The following is a 15,438-nucleotide window of genomic DNA, read 5'->3' on the forward strand; positions in this document are numbered from 1 at the left end:
AATCTTTTTGTCTTTTCGTGTCAGCAGATGAATCTGGCCCTTTGCTTTAGTTGATTAATTTAACTACCGCGAGCTTCATTTGCGTGCAGTGTATGGTCAACGGCGAGATAGAAGATACGTAAATATCAGTAACGTGTTCTTGGATATGCTTATAAAAAAAAAAAATTAGCATAACGTATAACTGATCATGAGTTCCATACTGGAGCTGACCCACATAATTGCAAGAAGGGCTCCCGGTGGCTAGACTTCAGCATCAAAAGTATTAAATTTTATATTGACCCTAATTAAAAAATAAAATAGAGTTTAGAACTAAAGTTCCGCCGTGATCAACTCTAGACTTATTTATAGGATAACAGACGTCGTGTATTTGGATTCCTCGTTCGTGGTCCTGGACTTTGATTAAAAAAATTAGGACCCATTTGGCAAAGCTTTTGGAGGGTCAAAAAAATACTTTCTACTCCTCCAAAAGCACTTTTAGATAAGACATGAGTGTTTGGTAAAAATTTTGAAAAGCTGTTTTTAGCTTTATGAGAAAGCTAAAACAGTTTTTTAGGAGAAGCTCTATTTTGGAGCTTTTCAAAAAAACACTTGTAAGCCTGATGGAAACCTGTTTTTTTATCAAAATATCTGTAATAAAATATAACAATTACACAAAATGTCTCTTTAATAATTGTTTAACCAATTTTATCACCTTTGTTAGAAAATTTGTTATATTATGAAAAATTAATTTACGCTAATAATTATAATATTTATATCTTTATTTTTGTATTATACTATAAATATAATATTATATTACATTATATCATAATTCATTGATATATTATGTTAAATAATTTAATATTATATTAAATTATTATGCTATAATATATAATATTATATTACTATATTATAATAATATTATTTTATATTACAATAATATTATACTATATCATATATTTATATATTAATACATATTATATTTTATTATACTCTGTTGTATAATACTATGTAATGTTCTTTATAGTCATTTTATCATACCAAAAGTGCTTTCTTAGTTTGTTCACCAAATACATATTAAAGGGGTACAACACTTTAGAAATGTAGTTACCAAACATTAAATAGTTTTTTATAAAAACTCTACTTCAGAAAACTCTACTTTTAAAAGCTCTATTGTCAACAGCTCTTTCAAATAGGGCCTAGATTATGATTATCTAGTATGGTACCATGCGACACTTCTGATAATTATGCCTACCTTAGTAGGTCATTATTTCACGCTCTATGCATACGTACAGACCTCCTTGGACGCATGCCCACATCTGGTCACCACCGCCATATTGATCGGCCAAAATTCACTATTTTAGTTTTTTTTTATTTCTTAAAAGCTCTTCTAAATGAATCTTTTATATACCTAAATTTTAGCAGTTAGGGAGTTTGCGGCCCACTCAGTTTTGTTGCTCCTTTTCCCATTGCCTGCTCCTCCATCTGAACTCTCACTCACTTGCGTGTAATTTGGAATAGCCGTTATCTATGCTGATAGGCTCAACAAGAGAAATGCTGAAGGTGTGGATGCAGTTACCATAGTTTGCTACTTTGAGATCTGCAATGAAAGTTGTTTAACATGGTTTTCATCTATTAGGAGGTCTCGCACCAAATACGAATAGAGCTGTCGATGATAAAGAAACCATGGTTCATATCACTGATCTGAATTCAAACGACTTGGTTTTTAAAAGCAGTATGAGAAGTGGAATTGGAATTAGGGATTCCCGACTTGATTTGGTGCCTCCGTCTCATCCTCAACCCTCCTCTTCCACTTCTTCGGCGTTGGCATGATGGGAGGAAGGCCAGCGGTGGCTAACCACCAGGTAAAGTAAAGTCGTCTCATTCTCTCTTCTTATCTTCTCTAGTGTCCTATATTCTTCCTCTCTCACCAACTCCCTCCCTCGCTGGATATCAATGAATGGCCCAAAAACTTTAACATAATATAGAGCATGTTCACTTTTTTGCCTTGAGTAATATGTTTTCTAAAAACTTTAATATCTGCATAAATCTCCTTGCGATCGGACCCATATTAAAAGAATACTCTCTCTCTCTCTCTCTCTCTCTCTCTCTCTCTGATTTATGAAATAGAAATCAAACTTTTCTGCTAGCATAGAATAAATTTTATTCACAGGAATAGAAGAAACAAAGAATAATGTGTGAAATAAATCACCAATATTCTTGATAAGATGAAGGGAACATCAATAGTAACAATGGCATAAGGACCTTATAATCATGCAGAGAATTAAACGGCGACCGTTTGCCGGTTGCAGCGGCCCCCAATGGCCGTCGGTCGTTTGCATTGGCCCGACGAGTCCCCACCAACCACAACTGGGGGCGACTAGACCTGACCATGGTTCCGGAACCGCCGGTTCCGGAACCGCCGGTTCCGGTTCCACAAAAACCTAGAACCTTAACCGGAACCGAAAATAGTCGGTTCGGTTCCGGTTCTAGAACCGCCGGTTCCGGTTCTGGTTCTAGATGGTTCCGATTCCGGTTATAAACGGTTCCAGTTCTAGACGGTTCCGGTTCCGGTTCTAGACGGTTCCAGTTCCCATTATAAAATTTTGAAAAAAAATAGATTGTGTAATTAATTTGGAAAAAAAATTTAAATACAAATATATTGTGTAATTAATAAAAATGATAATTTGTACCTCATTTTATTATTTACTCATCAATAGAGGGGGGTCGGTAATTTGGATCCCAAGAATTTGGATTTGGAACATATATTTTCTTGCCTTTGTTTGAGCAGGAGGAAGACATTTTTGATAATTGGATTGGAAAAAATGAAAATGTGGGAAGGTTATGAAATGTATAGAGAATTGGAATAGATTGAATAATTGAGAGAGTGAAAAATTGAGAGAGAGATTGGAAGATTGAGTGGTGTGGTGAAAAAATTGATTTGGAGAGGTATATATAGTGTTGGCAATAATTTTTGTTTTCCAAAATGCTCCTCAAACTAGCCGTTTTTTAGTTGTTAGGAGGGGTAAAATAGTCGTTTTCTTTTTGTTCGAACCGGAACCGAACCGCCGGTTCCGATTCGGTTCCGGTTCCGGTTCCGGTTCCATCAAACCTGTAACCTTAACCGAACCGTATGCCTCAAGATTCCGGTTCGGTTAAGAACCGTGAGACACGGTTCCGGTTCCGGTCCGGTTCTTCCCGGTTCGGTTTCGGTCCGGTTTTCCGGTTAGAACCGAACCGTGGTCAAGTCTAGGGGCGACCATCCTCTTCTATTTCGATTTCAATTTTTTTTTGAAGTTTTCTGATTGAAAGTTGGTGGGCAATGCAAACTTCAATTCAAAATAGGCCCAATTAGTCCAACTCTCATAGTTGTTTTTATATTTTTTTTTTCTTTCATTCTTTTTGTTGTTATGCTTCTATTTCTCCACAGATTGGTAACATATCATGTGAAGATCAATGTTGAAAATTGTATTTGCACAAAGTCTCTGCCATTAGTTGTTTCTTTTTTTGCTTTATTTAAAAAGCAATACATATTTTCTACCAAAGAAATTTCACAAGCTCCCGTTGAGTGTAGTACTCCCGTTGATTTTTTTTTCTTCGGCTTTTAAAAATAAAAAAAGGAAAGAAGAGAAATAGCAAATGGATTTTTCGCTTGTAGGTCTTTATCTTATTATTTTGAAAAAAAATGTTTAACAATTCCAGATAGTATAGTTGGTAAATTCAGTAACATTTCGTACCAATAACATTGGGCCAAGTTCTCCGTTCATCCAATTTTTCGGTTGGATTTCCTCGTAGAGGGAGAGGGGCGGGGCGGGGTTAAAAGATTACAAAGCATCAGCCTCCTTTTGGTCCTTTTGGGTTATAATAATAGCGAGCAACTCATTTAAGTTACCAGCCGCAAAGCACGCCTTTGGTAACCAATCGCTGTCCCAAAAAAAGCTGACGTCCAACCGTGCTTTGCAGGAAATGTACTGATGTTTCATTTAAAAAAGTCCAAGGGCTTTTCTGCACCTATGGACAAGCCAGTTGGGTCCCTCCAACTAAATTTGTTTGCTCGTACATCGTAAACGGGCCCATCGTTATCATCTTTGGAACTTCGCTTATATTTGTGAGGTGGAGGAAGAGCTGGACAGAGGAACCAATCCTCCGATCACCACCAACCCCTGATCTCATATCCATTGTATGTCCCACGCTAGTTGTTGAAAATTATTGCAACCAAGGGCCTCATCTAAGATCTACCTAAGCTCTCGCATTTTTATCCGGTGCTGCAATGTTCTCTAATTTACATAGGTCATAGGCGGAATTCGTTTGATACTATTTATCATAACTTAGAATCTAATCCAAAAAGACTAGCTATTATTTGGATTTTTTGGTTATATATAAATACTCAAAATTTACTCAATGCATAGCTAATGTGGGACTAAACATAAACCTGCACGGATCCTCACAAAAATCATGCAGTTTGATGTATGCATAAACTCCAATATATAATATCGAATTGGAGTGGATAGAGACAAAAGGGAATGAAATAATTACAGATATATGAACATTTTTATGGATGTATTGTTTCACTTTTGAATGGCTGTATCTGGCATGTCCTTACCTATAACCTCAGCATGATTTGTTGGACATGAATCTTAAATTCCTCCCTGGATTGGATCTTGTTCCAATGGAAATAAAGAATTCCACACCCACAGAAGACTTGAGCTAACCCCTTTCTGAAATGGTAGCCGAGTGTTGTAAGCGCAGACGTCGTACCTTTTCAATCAATCCAGTAGATTGATGTACAAACAATGGGGACATTTGAAATAACCATAGCCAGCTTTCGAGGTAGTGGAAGCAAGTTGGTAACAGGAATCGCTTTTGATGGAAATATTTAGACGTAATACTTTTTAATTAATCGGGCATTGATCTAAAAAAAAACAAAATTGCAACTGCTCTCTGCTCAGTTTTCGCATCTTATATGGCAATTAGAAATCAATGCAATACAAGAACGCAGTAGAAGGTTAAATTGGAGGGGTCTCGTTCCTCCTCGCGAGCTATCCTTGTGCTGCAGAATAGGAATAGCTGATGTCTGAGCATGCAAACTGCAAATAATTGAGAAATAGGTATCCCATGAGGTTTAGACCAATCACTTTGCACCACGTTGTAGCAGCGAATAAGGTGGCAAGTCCAAGCATGAAGGCTTTCTTTGGTAGAAGGGATAACTTCGAAAGCGATGTCGCAACTATTGTTGAAGGGTAGGGCTATTCCAGGATAGTTATTCTTTGGTGGCCGGATGTTGGGGAGGTCAGAGAATAAGTGAGGACATCGGTTTCCAGGATTTTATGGCAAAGACAAACATATCAGCCCACTTTTTGATATATTTAAAATGCTTAGGGGCAAAACCATAATTGAAAGGAATAATTTTACTCCATTCATTTGATGGAAAAGATCGTCCAAATAAATCCAATTTTTGGACTTATCTGAATAAGACTATTCCATGATCGTTTTGGAGCTTTCTGTTGGAAGTAAACCAATATAAGTCGTCTAAGTGACTAGGATTTGGTTTTGGCTAGAGTTCTTACTTGTTTGGGAGTTTTATTAGGTTAGTGATTGGATTACTTTAGATTGGATTAGAACTATACTAGAAGTGGTGTCTTTGACAGCGACTCAGTTGAAATAGAATTTGTTTAGCGCTGGGAACCGGACCTATATACATATTTATATATGATATGTATGTGGTGGCTGGTTTTTCTTTGGAAGCAACTTATGTTTTTTTAGACTGAATTGAATTCCCATCGTAGCTTCTCAATTCCTCTCTCTTTTTCTCTCTTTTCTTTACTATTCTACTTCTCCAAAGAGGCCTGTTGTTTTCTAACAGTGGTATTGCATTAGCATCTCAAAACAAGTGGAGGATTCAACAAATGGATGTAAAGTCTACTTTCGTCAATGGGATCTTGGAAGAGTAGGTGTATGTTGAACAACCTCCAGAATATATGAAAAAAGAGTATGAAGATCAAGTCTATATGTTGAAGAAAACACTATATAGATTGAAGCAAGCCTCAGATAATGGTACACTCGCATTGACAAGTACTTTCAAGAACAAGGGTTTCGTAAGTGTCCTTACGAACATACTTTCTACATCAAGCAAAGTGAGTATGGAGATCTATTACTTATTTCCTTATATGTCAATGATTTGATGTTCATTGAAAATAGTTCTTCTATGATTGAAGAATTCAAGAGTTGTATGGTTCAAGAATTTGAGATGACTGACATGAGTCTTATGGCCTATTATTTGAGTCTTGAAGTTCATCACAATGAACATGGGATATTTGTTTCTCAAAAGAAGTATGCGAATGAAATACTTCTAAGATTCAAGATGGAGAATGCCAAACCAGTTAGTATTTCGGTTGAGATCGGATTAAAGTTGCGTAAGGAAGGAAGTGGTGGATTGGTAGATGCAACATATTTCAAGCAGATAATTGGAAGCCTTCAATATCGAACAGCTACACGACCTAACATTATGTTTGGAGTTGGGCTCATCAGTCGCTATGTAGAGTTTCCTACACAGTTACATCTACAAGCTGCAAAATAAATCATGAGATACATCAAAGGTACACTTGATTTTGGTATTCTTTATACATCTACACAAGAATCAAAACTGGTTGGATACACAGATAGTGATTGGGCAGGAGATATTGATGATCGAAAGAGTACATTTGGGAATATATTCTTCTTTGGCAAGAGTGTTTTTACTTGGTCCTCTAAGAAGCAAGACATAGTTGCACTCTCCACAGCAGAAGCCGAGTATGTTGCGGCATCATCATGTATGACTTAGATGTTATTGGCTAAAAAGAATATTGAAAGAGTTGGGATTTCCACAAAGTGATTTGACCAAAATCTATTATGATAATAAGTCGGCAATTTTGATTGCCAAGGATCCAGTTTTTCATGGTAGAAGTAAGAACATAAGAGTTCGATATCACTTTTTTCGGAAGCTTGTCAAAGATAAGGTAGTCGAACTACATCATTGCAAGGGAGAAGATCAAGTAGCTGATATCCCCACCAAAGCACTAAAAGTAGAAGCATTTGTGAAGCTAAAAAGTCTGCTTGGTGAGGTTTCTTATGAATATATTGGTTTAAGGGGCATGTTGGAAGTAAACCAATATAAGAAGTCTAAGTGATTAGAAGTTGGTTTTGGCTAGAGTTTTTACTTGTTTGGGAGTTTTATTAGGTTAGTGATGGGATTAGCTTAGATTGGATTAGAAGTATATTAGAAGTGGTGTCTTTGATAGTGACTCAGTTGAAATAGAATTTGTTTAGAGTTGAGAACCGGGCCTACATATATGATCTCTCCAGAAATATATGATGAGGCTTTCCAAGCTGAACGAAACGAGGACTTTTCTTTTCAAACTTGTAACCACTCCCCTCGAGGGGGACGAGGCCATAAGCCGAAGGGGGGAAATGAACCATAAATGAAAGGTAAGTTTCTCCGACACAACTCCGATCGGAGAAAAACTAAATCAAATGATTGTTTTTTCACCAGCGCCCCTTTTTTTTGTGGGTACTAAGAGTCCTCTCACTACCAACCAGCAGACATCATGCTCAAAGAGTTCAATAGTAACCAATATAATTTTCATTCAATTTTCCTTCACCTTACAGCGACCACATTCACTGTACATCCCAAAACTGCTATTATAATTTTACATAACTACGTCTACCATAAATTTAGGACTCAATAAGTCAGCAACATCTATATAAATTATTCACTTCTGTTACTTTATACAACAAACTTTATAGGAGGGATACTGAACAGACGGATAATCGGGCTGTCAGATGAGAGAGCAAATCACCTGGGTCAACATTGAACAGGAAGGACTAGAAGGTTCTTACACTGAGCTTTTACACTGAAGTATGTGAACATTAGAAATCTAATCCATATAACATCATTTTGTTATATTTTCTTTTAAAAAAAGACATTATTCTTGCTAAAGCAGAATAAAGAGAGGAAACAATCATGCATTAATGCACTATCCTTACTATGGGTGGTTTCTTCATCTTCTATTCCCAGAAGGTTCTTTGCTCTCTAGATCCTTCAGATAACCTAGGAAAACAAGGAAAGCAAAAAAATAGAATCCACCAGACCATTCATGCCCACCACCGCCACCACCGCCACCGCCGCCATCATTCCGTGGGGGGAAACCTATACCTCCATCGTCTAGCTTCGGTAGCTTTTCCTTCCCTGCGATATACAAAGTTGAAATGTCTCAGTTTATGAAAATGAAAAATTCATGTTTCAATAAATTAAGAGAAAATACACTTGATGACACAGAAGCAAAGATACTCCAGACAACATTAAGTCCATAAAATGACAATATACTGTACCTTTAATGGGATTGACAGTAATAGTTGATGATTGACGTTGCACAGTTTGGGTTTGTGCTGCTGCACAACTCGCGTTCTGTAGAAGTTAACGATGCAATTAGTCACAAGTGAGCATAAAAACAATGGTTCATGACAATGTGTTAGCGTCACGTAACTGCACATCAAAAAAGCTAGCCTAGTGAGATCTGGACCCATCCAGCCTTCAACAGAGTTGTGTGGGTTTAGGTGACTGGGGAGGGCCACCCACTCTGGATATTCGCAAAGGTTGCAGGCCCCATGTGTTTTAAACCATCTTGCTAGATAAAAAATGAGATTCTTTGCTTGGTGCATCCTTATTGGTGGTATTCATTGTAGAAGAGTGACATACACCTAAACTGCTTCCCCCAAAAACTTTGAAAGTCCTAAACAATGTCCTGATAACTTTGAGACTAACTCTCCATCATCAGAGATTCTTCCGAACAAATGCATTTTCAAGATCTATACTACATACAAAAACGACGGTTTCGAATTCAGGGAATATTCTCTCTGGTTCATCTGTCAATTTTTATGCCGAAAATACCCACCCTATTTATAAGAACAGGTTACTTACCTCCACTTTTTCACCATTAACTATCACATGCGCTCTCTCCTCCTCTCCCAATCATGTAAGACCTCCTCTATAAAACACCCAAACTGGACTTTACATCTTTCTCTAATGCAACTCCCAAACAGATTAATCTTCGGAATCAACTCCTAAATAGATTGGGCTCTATCACTCGCTCTTCTTTCTCTCTTTCCTAATGCATGTACCCGGTTGCTAGCATATTATGAAGCTATAGCGATTGAAAAGCTATATGTTTTGAGGAGCATAGGCAAAGCTCCTCTAATCATTGATGCAAGGTACGCCGCAGTGGTATCAAGCCCCGTATCCGTGCCACACTATCACTGTGTTGGTATGATATGACATGGAGCCAGTTTGGCGTACCAAGTGTCGGTACGCCTCCTATACCATGTACCGGGTACCAAACTGGTGTGGTATGGCGTACCATGTATTGAAGATTTTCTTAGAAATTATTATATATAAGCTTAGATGCAGATGCTAATTTTAGCTTATTAAAGTTTTTTTATCCCATTTATTTCTTCCTTGCTCAAATATTACAAGCAACATGCCTTAGATGGCTTCTATTATTGGAGTAAAGGCAAGTGGTCCATGCCCACTTTTGTTTGGGGTTTTTCCTTTTCTTCCTGGGTGGTTGGTAGATAGTCATGCAGTTGTTTGCTGAACATGATCTTCAAGTTAAGAGAAGACAATACCAAAGCAGCTGCACAAATCCTTGCTCTGAAAGGCAATCTTCGAGTAAATGAAATGGTCTGTTTCTGCCGAAAAGGATGAAATTGTGTGGCAGGCAGCTGGAGACCGTATGGGGTATGTTGGAGCCTCTTGTTGCCTGCATTTATATTATAGACCAGCATGGGTTGATAGCGGCATAAAGTTACAATATCCAGAATACCTACAATGCCCAGACTAACAGAACTTCACCAGAAAAGATTTAAACATCAGAGCATATAATTATCAATATGATATAGATTCTTTTTCTTTTCAGGTATTTCAGAGTCATTTTTTTCAGAGAGCAGCAATCAAAATTGAAAACATTGCATGCTAATGCAAAATTAATTTTCCACTGGTGCACAAATTGACCTACTACAAAAGATTTTCAGTACTCCAAGTCATAGCTTAATTTCCAACAAATGATAAACAAATCGAGGAATAAAATATCAGTATAGATACAATCTAATGCATAATGAGAATAAGTATAAGCACACATTTCTTTATTCCACATGATTATAACAGCCTGATAAACATTTCATTATACCTCACCATATTTAAAAAAAACAACTGCATTTCTAAAATCCTTTCTTCAACTTGGATAAACAGCTGTTATCAGTCAACTATAGCTACAGGTCAGCTAATTAAAGCCTTTTTAACTAAGGATCATAAATCTTGAATATTAATAAAAATATTGAAATTAAATGAACAAAATCAAAATATCATCATCACAGAACTTGGCATTGGATATGACTAACTTTGCTGGCTGGTGATCTGAATGTAACTTACTTTAGTAATCTCTTGCATGATTGGAAGTGCTTAGAGAGCAAGAAGTTAAACTTGGGGAAAAAATAGCTCTAAAATATTTTAAGAAACTTCCACTAAATCAAACATGCAGGCTAAAGTTACTTGCATGTATTAGTTGCTACCTATTTTATAGTGGATAGAGCAAAATTATTGAAATATCATTAAAGGGCAGCCCAGTGCATGAAGTTCTTGCTATTGCAAGATCTGAGTAGGATTAGACGTACACAGCCTTACTCTCATGTGCAGTGAGGTTATTTTTGTGCTTCAAACCCATGACCTCCAATATACATTGAAGCAACCTTACCATTGAGCCAAGGCTCACCCTCAAATTTATGAAAGTATAACCACCTCCGTAAAATTTGAAAAAAAGAGAACTATTAACTGGCACTCAATGGTTACAAGACTGTTAATAGTCAGCCACGCTGGTAGACCTCTATGAAAAGTTCCACAAACTATCATGCTTTAACCTTTTCAAGAATTTTTCCAAGAATATATTTCCAATATGCTACCTTACAAGTAGGCTTGTTAATGTAACAGTTCTGTGATGAGAAAATTCAAAGTTTTCAACAAGCTTGTCCTAAGACCTTTCTCAAGACGCATCCAAAAAAATATACAATTGGGCTGCAGGTTGCCCCATCAGCAGTCCCACTTACAAGAAAATGACAAAACCATCGAATGCAATCAAGATTATTAACAATTTTTAACCAACTGAATGTGATCACAATCCTTTACAAACAGGTCTCTTCATTTAGAATTGGCATTTTTTTTCCTCTCACTCACAGTAAGAGATCTCCTGTAGTCCTCTTCTATTTTCTCAATCACCAATGCCATAGATTTAACCTTATTCAGTGTTTCATCTGTTCAAGCTCCAACATCTAATTTCCAAGCTCTCTCTCTCTCTCTCTCTCTCAAATGCATGTGCAAAATGCATGTGCAAAATGCATGTGCATGCACATGAATGCAATCTAGGACATCAAACAATGTTGAACTGCATATCCATATTTCAATTTACATAAAGACTTTTTTCTCCAAATGAATTCAATCAGCTGGTGATTGGTATTTCTAGTTTTGCAAATTGTTTTATTTCAAACTTGTAATGACTTTATTTAAGAGATGACTATCATTCTCTTTGTTTCATCAATAAATTGTTGCTCAATGAAAATGGCCATCTATCGGTTGTCTTTCTTATTATCACGATTCTTTGTGTAAATAGGAATTTAACCATTAGTTAACCTTGGGGTAAATAGATTAAATCATTGGTAACCACACCCTTATCAGATAATTATGGGTTAGAGTTATTTATTGTTTGGTTGACATTCTGAGGGTTAGTGAGTTAAGCTATAAAAAAAGTGAACAAGTAAAGAAAGAGAGGAGAGAGATCCAGTGGTTAACTTTATTTTACCTCCCTTATGAATCAGGTTAGGCTTCTTTTTGGGGTGTTCACCAATTAAGTTTGACATGTCATTTTGGATTTTTGATTGGTTGGTTAAACTGCTAACCTGCCCCTAGCCATACCATAACCAGCAGGATCTGTTGTGCCAGTATCGAGCACCGTATCGGTTGTCCGGCAGCACGAGTTGGTATGGGCCCGCGCCATGCCGGGCCGGGCCTGTACCAACACAGAAGATCGTGGGAGCGGAGGAGGGAGAAAGAGGAGGAGGGAGGGAGGTTGGCGGAGGGCTGGCGGAGAGCGATTTCACTTAAAAATCGCAAAACATTTTATGGCCAAACCCCAGCCGCGGCCTCCGCCACCCGCACCAGCACCAGCCTCCGCCGGCCCTCCACCGGTCTCCCTCCCTCTCCCTCTCCCTCTCTCCCCTGCTCGCTCTCTCTTTTCTTCTCTTTCCTTCTTCTTCTCCTCCTCCGGTGATGGCATTTCAGTTTCTTTGCCGGAACCATCCCCATAAGCCGCCGATACGGCTTGGGACGCTCCGAACCAGATGGTTCGGGACGATTCTGCGGACCTTGATAACCAATATCCAAACATGGCGTCAAAGACCAAGAACAACAATTAAATCTTATATTGCACAGAATTTTGATCCTCATTCCGCGTCCCATTTCTATTCTAAAGATCCTCCACACTGATGCCTTTCACCACCACTAAGTCCCCACAAAGTTAGGAGTCCGGATCCTCCTCTTTGATCAGCTTGTTCTTCTCCTATCATTAAACATAATCCTAGCCCACCTTCCCCCTAGCCAAATAGTGCTTTCAAGCTCAATTGAGTTGAGCTCAAGCTAATTCAAGTTTAAAAGGGCTCAGCTTCAGCTAGGCCTTCCAGCTCACTATGACCTTAGGTTAAGCTTGGGCAAGCTTGGTTAATTGAAGAGTCGAACTCAAGCTCAACTCCTTTACACTCCCTAGACTGGGGGATGTACATTATCCTAATATAATGAATAGCACATTAAACAACCATCTATAAACTTTCCACCATCATCTAGTTGAATTTTATTGCCAACATCAGATGGCTGTAGGTGCAAGCCTTTCTTATAAAATGAGAAAAAGATATAATATCAGTTATAAACTTCTGCTATGATGTAGACAAATATAGACAAACTTAACATGCAGAAAGCATCAAGGAATAATAAAATTTATATAAAACTTAGCACCATACATGCTTATTGCTTTCCAAAATGAGGCAAGATTTATTACTTGTTATAATATCACGATACTGGTAAGCAATAGAAAAATATAGGTCATTCTAGCAATTATGGAAAAGATCACATAATTATCACCCAGTTCTAACCAGAGCTCCGTGCTGCCAATCAAGGCTGTGCAAAAGCATGGTCAAATGATCTAGCCCTGGAACTGGAAATGTTACTTGCAATAAGTAAGATCAAATAATTATGCCTGCCTAAGAAGGGTCACTAATTTAAGTTCACTTAAGAGTGATATGCTCATTCAAAGATGAAAGCTCCTAATTGAGTATTTAATCACTCAGTTGCCTGTGACAATCCTGAAGTGGATAGTGACACAGAAGGAGTTATGAAAAATACAAAGCATAATGAAGAGAATCAACAACAGAATTAGAAGGTCTGGAGTCCATATTCTGCTGCAGACATGAGAATGGGAGGTCATGGATAAGTAGAAGAACAGAGAAGAAGGAAATGAAATAACTGACAGTGTGAAAAATATTAAGGTCATTATTATTAATAGAATTAAGCAGGAAAGGGGGAAAACTTAATACGAAGAGGACAGAAGCAAAGTAAAAGAAAACAAAATCACCCAACTGAAGGACCAGAGCAACAATGAAAACAAAACTGCAATACTGAAACAAATATTTAAACTATATATATCATGAAATGTGACAATCAGGGTGATAGCAGATCGAGCAGAGCTAAATCCTTTCTCAAGTTCTACAAAGCCACTCTGTAGCATTAATACCATATGTTTTATTGCATATTAGTGAGTATTATTAGTCTTCATCTCCGGCAGATGCCCCACATATATTATAAAGGCCGACAACCACATGGTATTCTAAACATGAGAATCATAGAAGGTGCTAGGAGCTTAAATATACACCAATAATTAAATATTACCATCTTAGTAACAAGTATAGCATGCTAAGGAAGTGAAAATTCATGACTATAGTGAGATATATCTACATATCCATTTACCCATAACATATCACAACCAAAGAAATATTTACCAAAAAATCTCTTGGTTGAGGTCGTAAAAGTAGGCAGATATACACTTGGTGATGCTATGGTTGCACTTAATGACTGCATCATGTAAGAATAGTCAAAAGCCTGCAAAATTTAACACATATTAAAATGACCCTCACATGATAAAATTGTGGACTAAATCAGTTTAAAGAAGCCAAAAGAATCATGCTTGTTACTAAAATTATAAACAAATGTGTAACTTACAACCTTTCATTTACAAACACAAATAAGAGTGCAAAATTGTTATTACCATCATCATCATCATAATAATAATAATAATAATCTTTTCCCATGCTTGGTTAGCAATCAGAAATAAAACCACAAGCTTTATACCAGTTATTAAGGTCAAGACTGTGAATTCTGATTTCCCACTGATTCCTAAAATTATATTTCATCCAACACGAGCATCCACAGATATTTTCTCTTCTAAAGACAACCTCTAATTTTCATTTTATTCAGCATTCATTACTTTAATGTTGTCTACCGCAATGGATCATGAAGATAACATATCCCATGCAAGATAGCAAACAGAGCAAGAGCCAAAGGACCCACTGCGAAAACTAAGTTGGTATGGGTGTATACACAACAGAGTCCCATAATGGACTGTTAATCCGTACTAGTGCACTTGATTTCAGGATACTTGTGTATACATCGCGAAAATTCAGACTCGGGAATGTTAAATGATAAAGAAAAGACTCATAACCAAGTAATCATGAATTCTTGAGGTCCACTAGCTTTGAATTAATCAGGTTGACATTTGGAAATATTCAACAAATCTAGGCACCTAAAATATTCCCCCCCTAAAACACACACACACACCAAAAAAAAAAAAAAAAAAAGCTATACCACTGGAAGTATTTGGATCCTCCCTAACAGGACACAAGGAACACATCCATGTACACAAAAACAAGAAAAGAGAAAGCAAAGGAAACAAACAAACATTACAGATAGCCGTCATCACAAAAGACAAAATAAACAAAATAAAATGAGAAAGATGTTTTAAGAAGACTCGAAGAGGACTCACCTTCTTGCTCTGTCCGAGATCGAATAGTTCGCAGCAAGGAAAAAGGATTTTTAAGGCTATGGCGGACGGTGGGCGAGGGTTTGGAGCGGCCTGGTTTGCGCTCGGGAACGTTCGCGGTCGTTCCTAATGGTTTTAGGTATTTCTACGTAGGCTTCAAGTCTCCAAGGCGGTGGCTTATAGCGTTCAGGAGTCCGGGACGGACCGGAACCTGTAGGAAGCGGCAACCGAGTCGGTGATCATAGCGAGAAGGCCAACTGAAAATGAAAGAATTTGGAGTTTTTAAAGGAAGGGAGAT

General features: G+C 37.4%; 1 protein-coding gene across 1 annotated transcript; it reads right to left on the minus strand.

The window, feature by feature from the left end:
• Positions 1–7,685: 7,685 nt before the first annotated feature.
• On the minus strand, positions 7,686–15,390 carry LOC103718850 (protein YELLOW LEAF 1, choloroplastic-like). The gene is made up of 5 exons (XM_008807844.4): positions 15,144–15,390; positions 14,104–14,203; positions 9,637–9,770; positions 8,344–8,419; positions 7,686–8,200 (listed from the first exon to the last, which is right to left on the minus strand). The coding sequence occupies exons 2-5, from the start codon at positions 14,183–14,185 to the stop codon at positions 8,013–8,015; spliced, it is 480 nt and encodes a 159-aa protein (XP_008806066.1). The 5' UTR covers positions 14,186–14,203; positions 15,144–15,390; the 3' UTR covers positions 7,686–8,012.
• Between the last annotated feature and the right edge of the window lie 48 nt (positions 15,391–15,438).

The sequence above is a fragment of the Phoenix dactylifera genome, chromosome 1 (genome assembly GCF_009389715.1).
Source record: "Phoenix dactylifera cultivar Barhee BC4 chromosome 1, palm_55x_up_171113_PBpolish2nd_filt_p, whole genome shotgun sequence".
Classification (NCBI taxonomy): Eukaryota; Viridiplantae; Streptophyta; class Magnoliopsida; order Arecales; family Arecaceae; genus Phoenix; species Phoenix dactylifera.

Coding starts and splice junctions, on each gene's coding strand:
- LOC103718850 (XM_008807844.4), bottom strand. CDS start 14,185: ATGATGCAGTCATTAAGTGCAACCATAGCATCACCAAGTGTATATCTG. Junction 9,771..14,103: donor CTCAACCAAGAGATTTTTTG/GTAAATATTTCT, acceptor ATATAAATGCAG/GCAACAAGAGGCTCCAACAT. Junction 8,201..8,343: donor TACTGTCAATCCCATTAAAG/GTACAGTATATT, acceptor TGTATATCGCAG/GGAAGGAAAAGCTACCGAAG.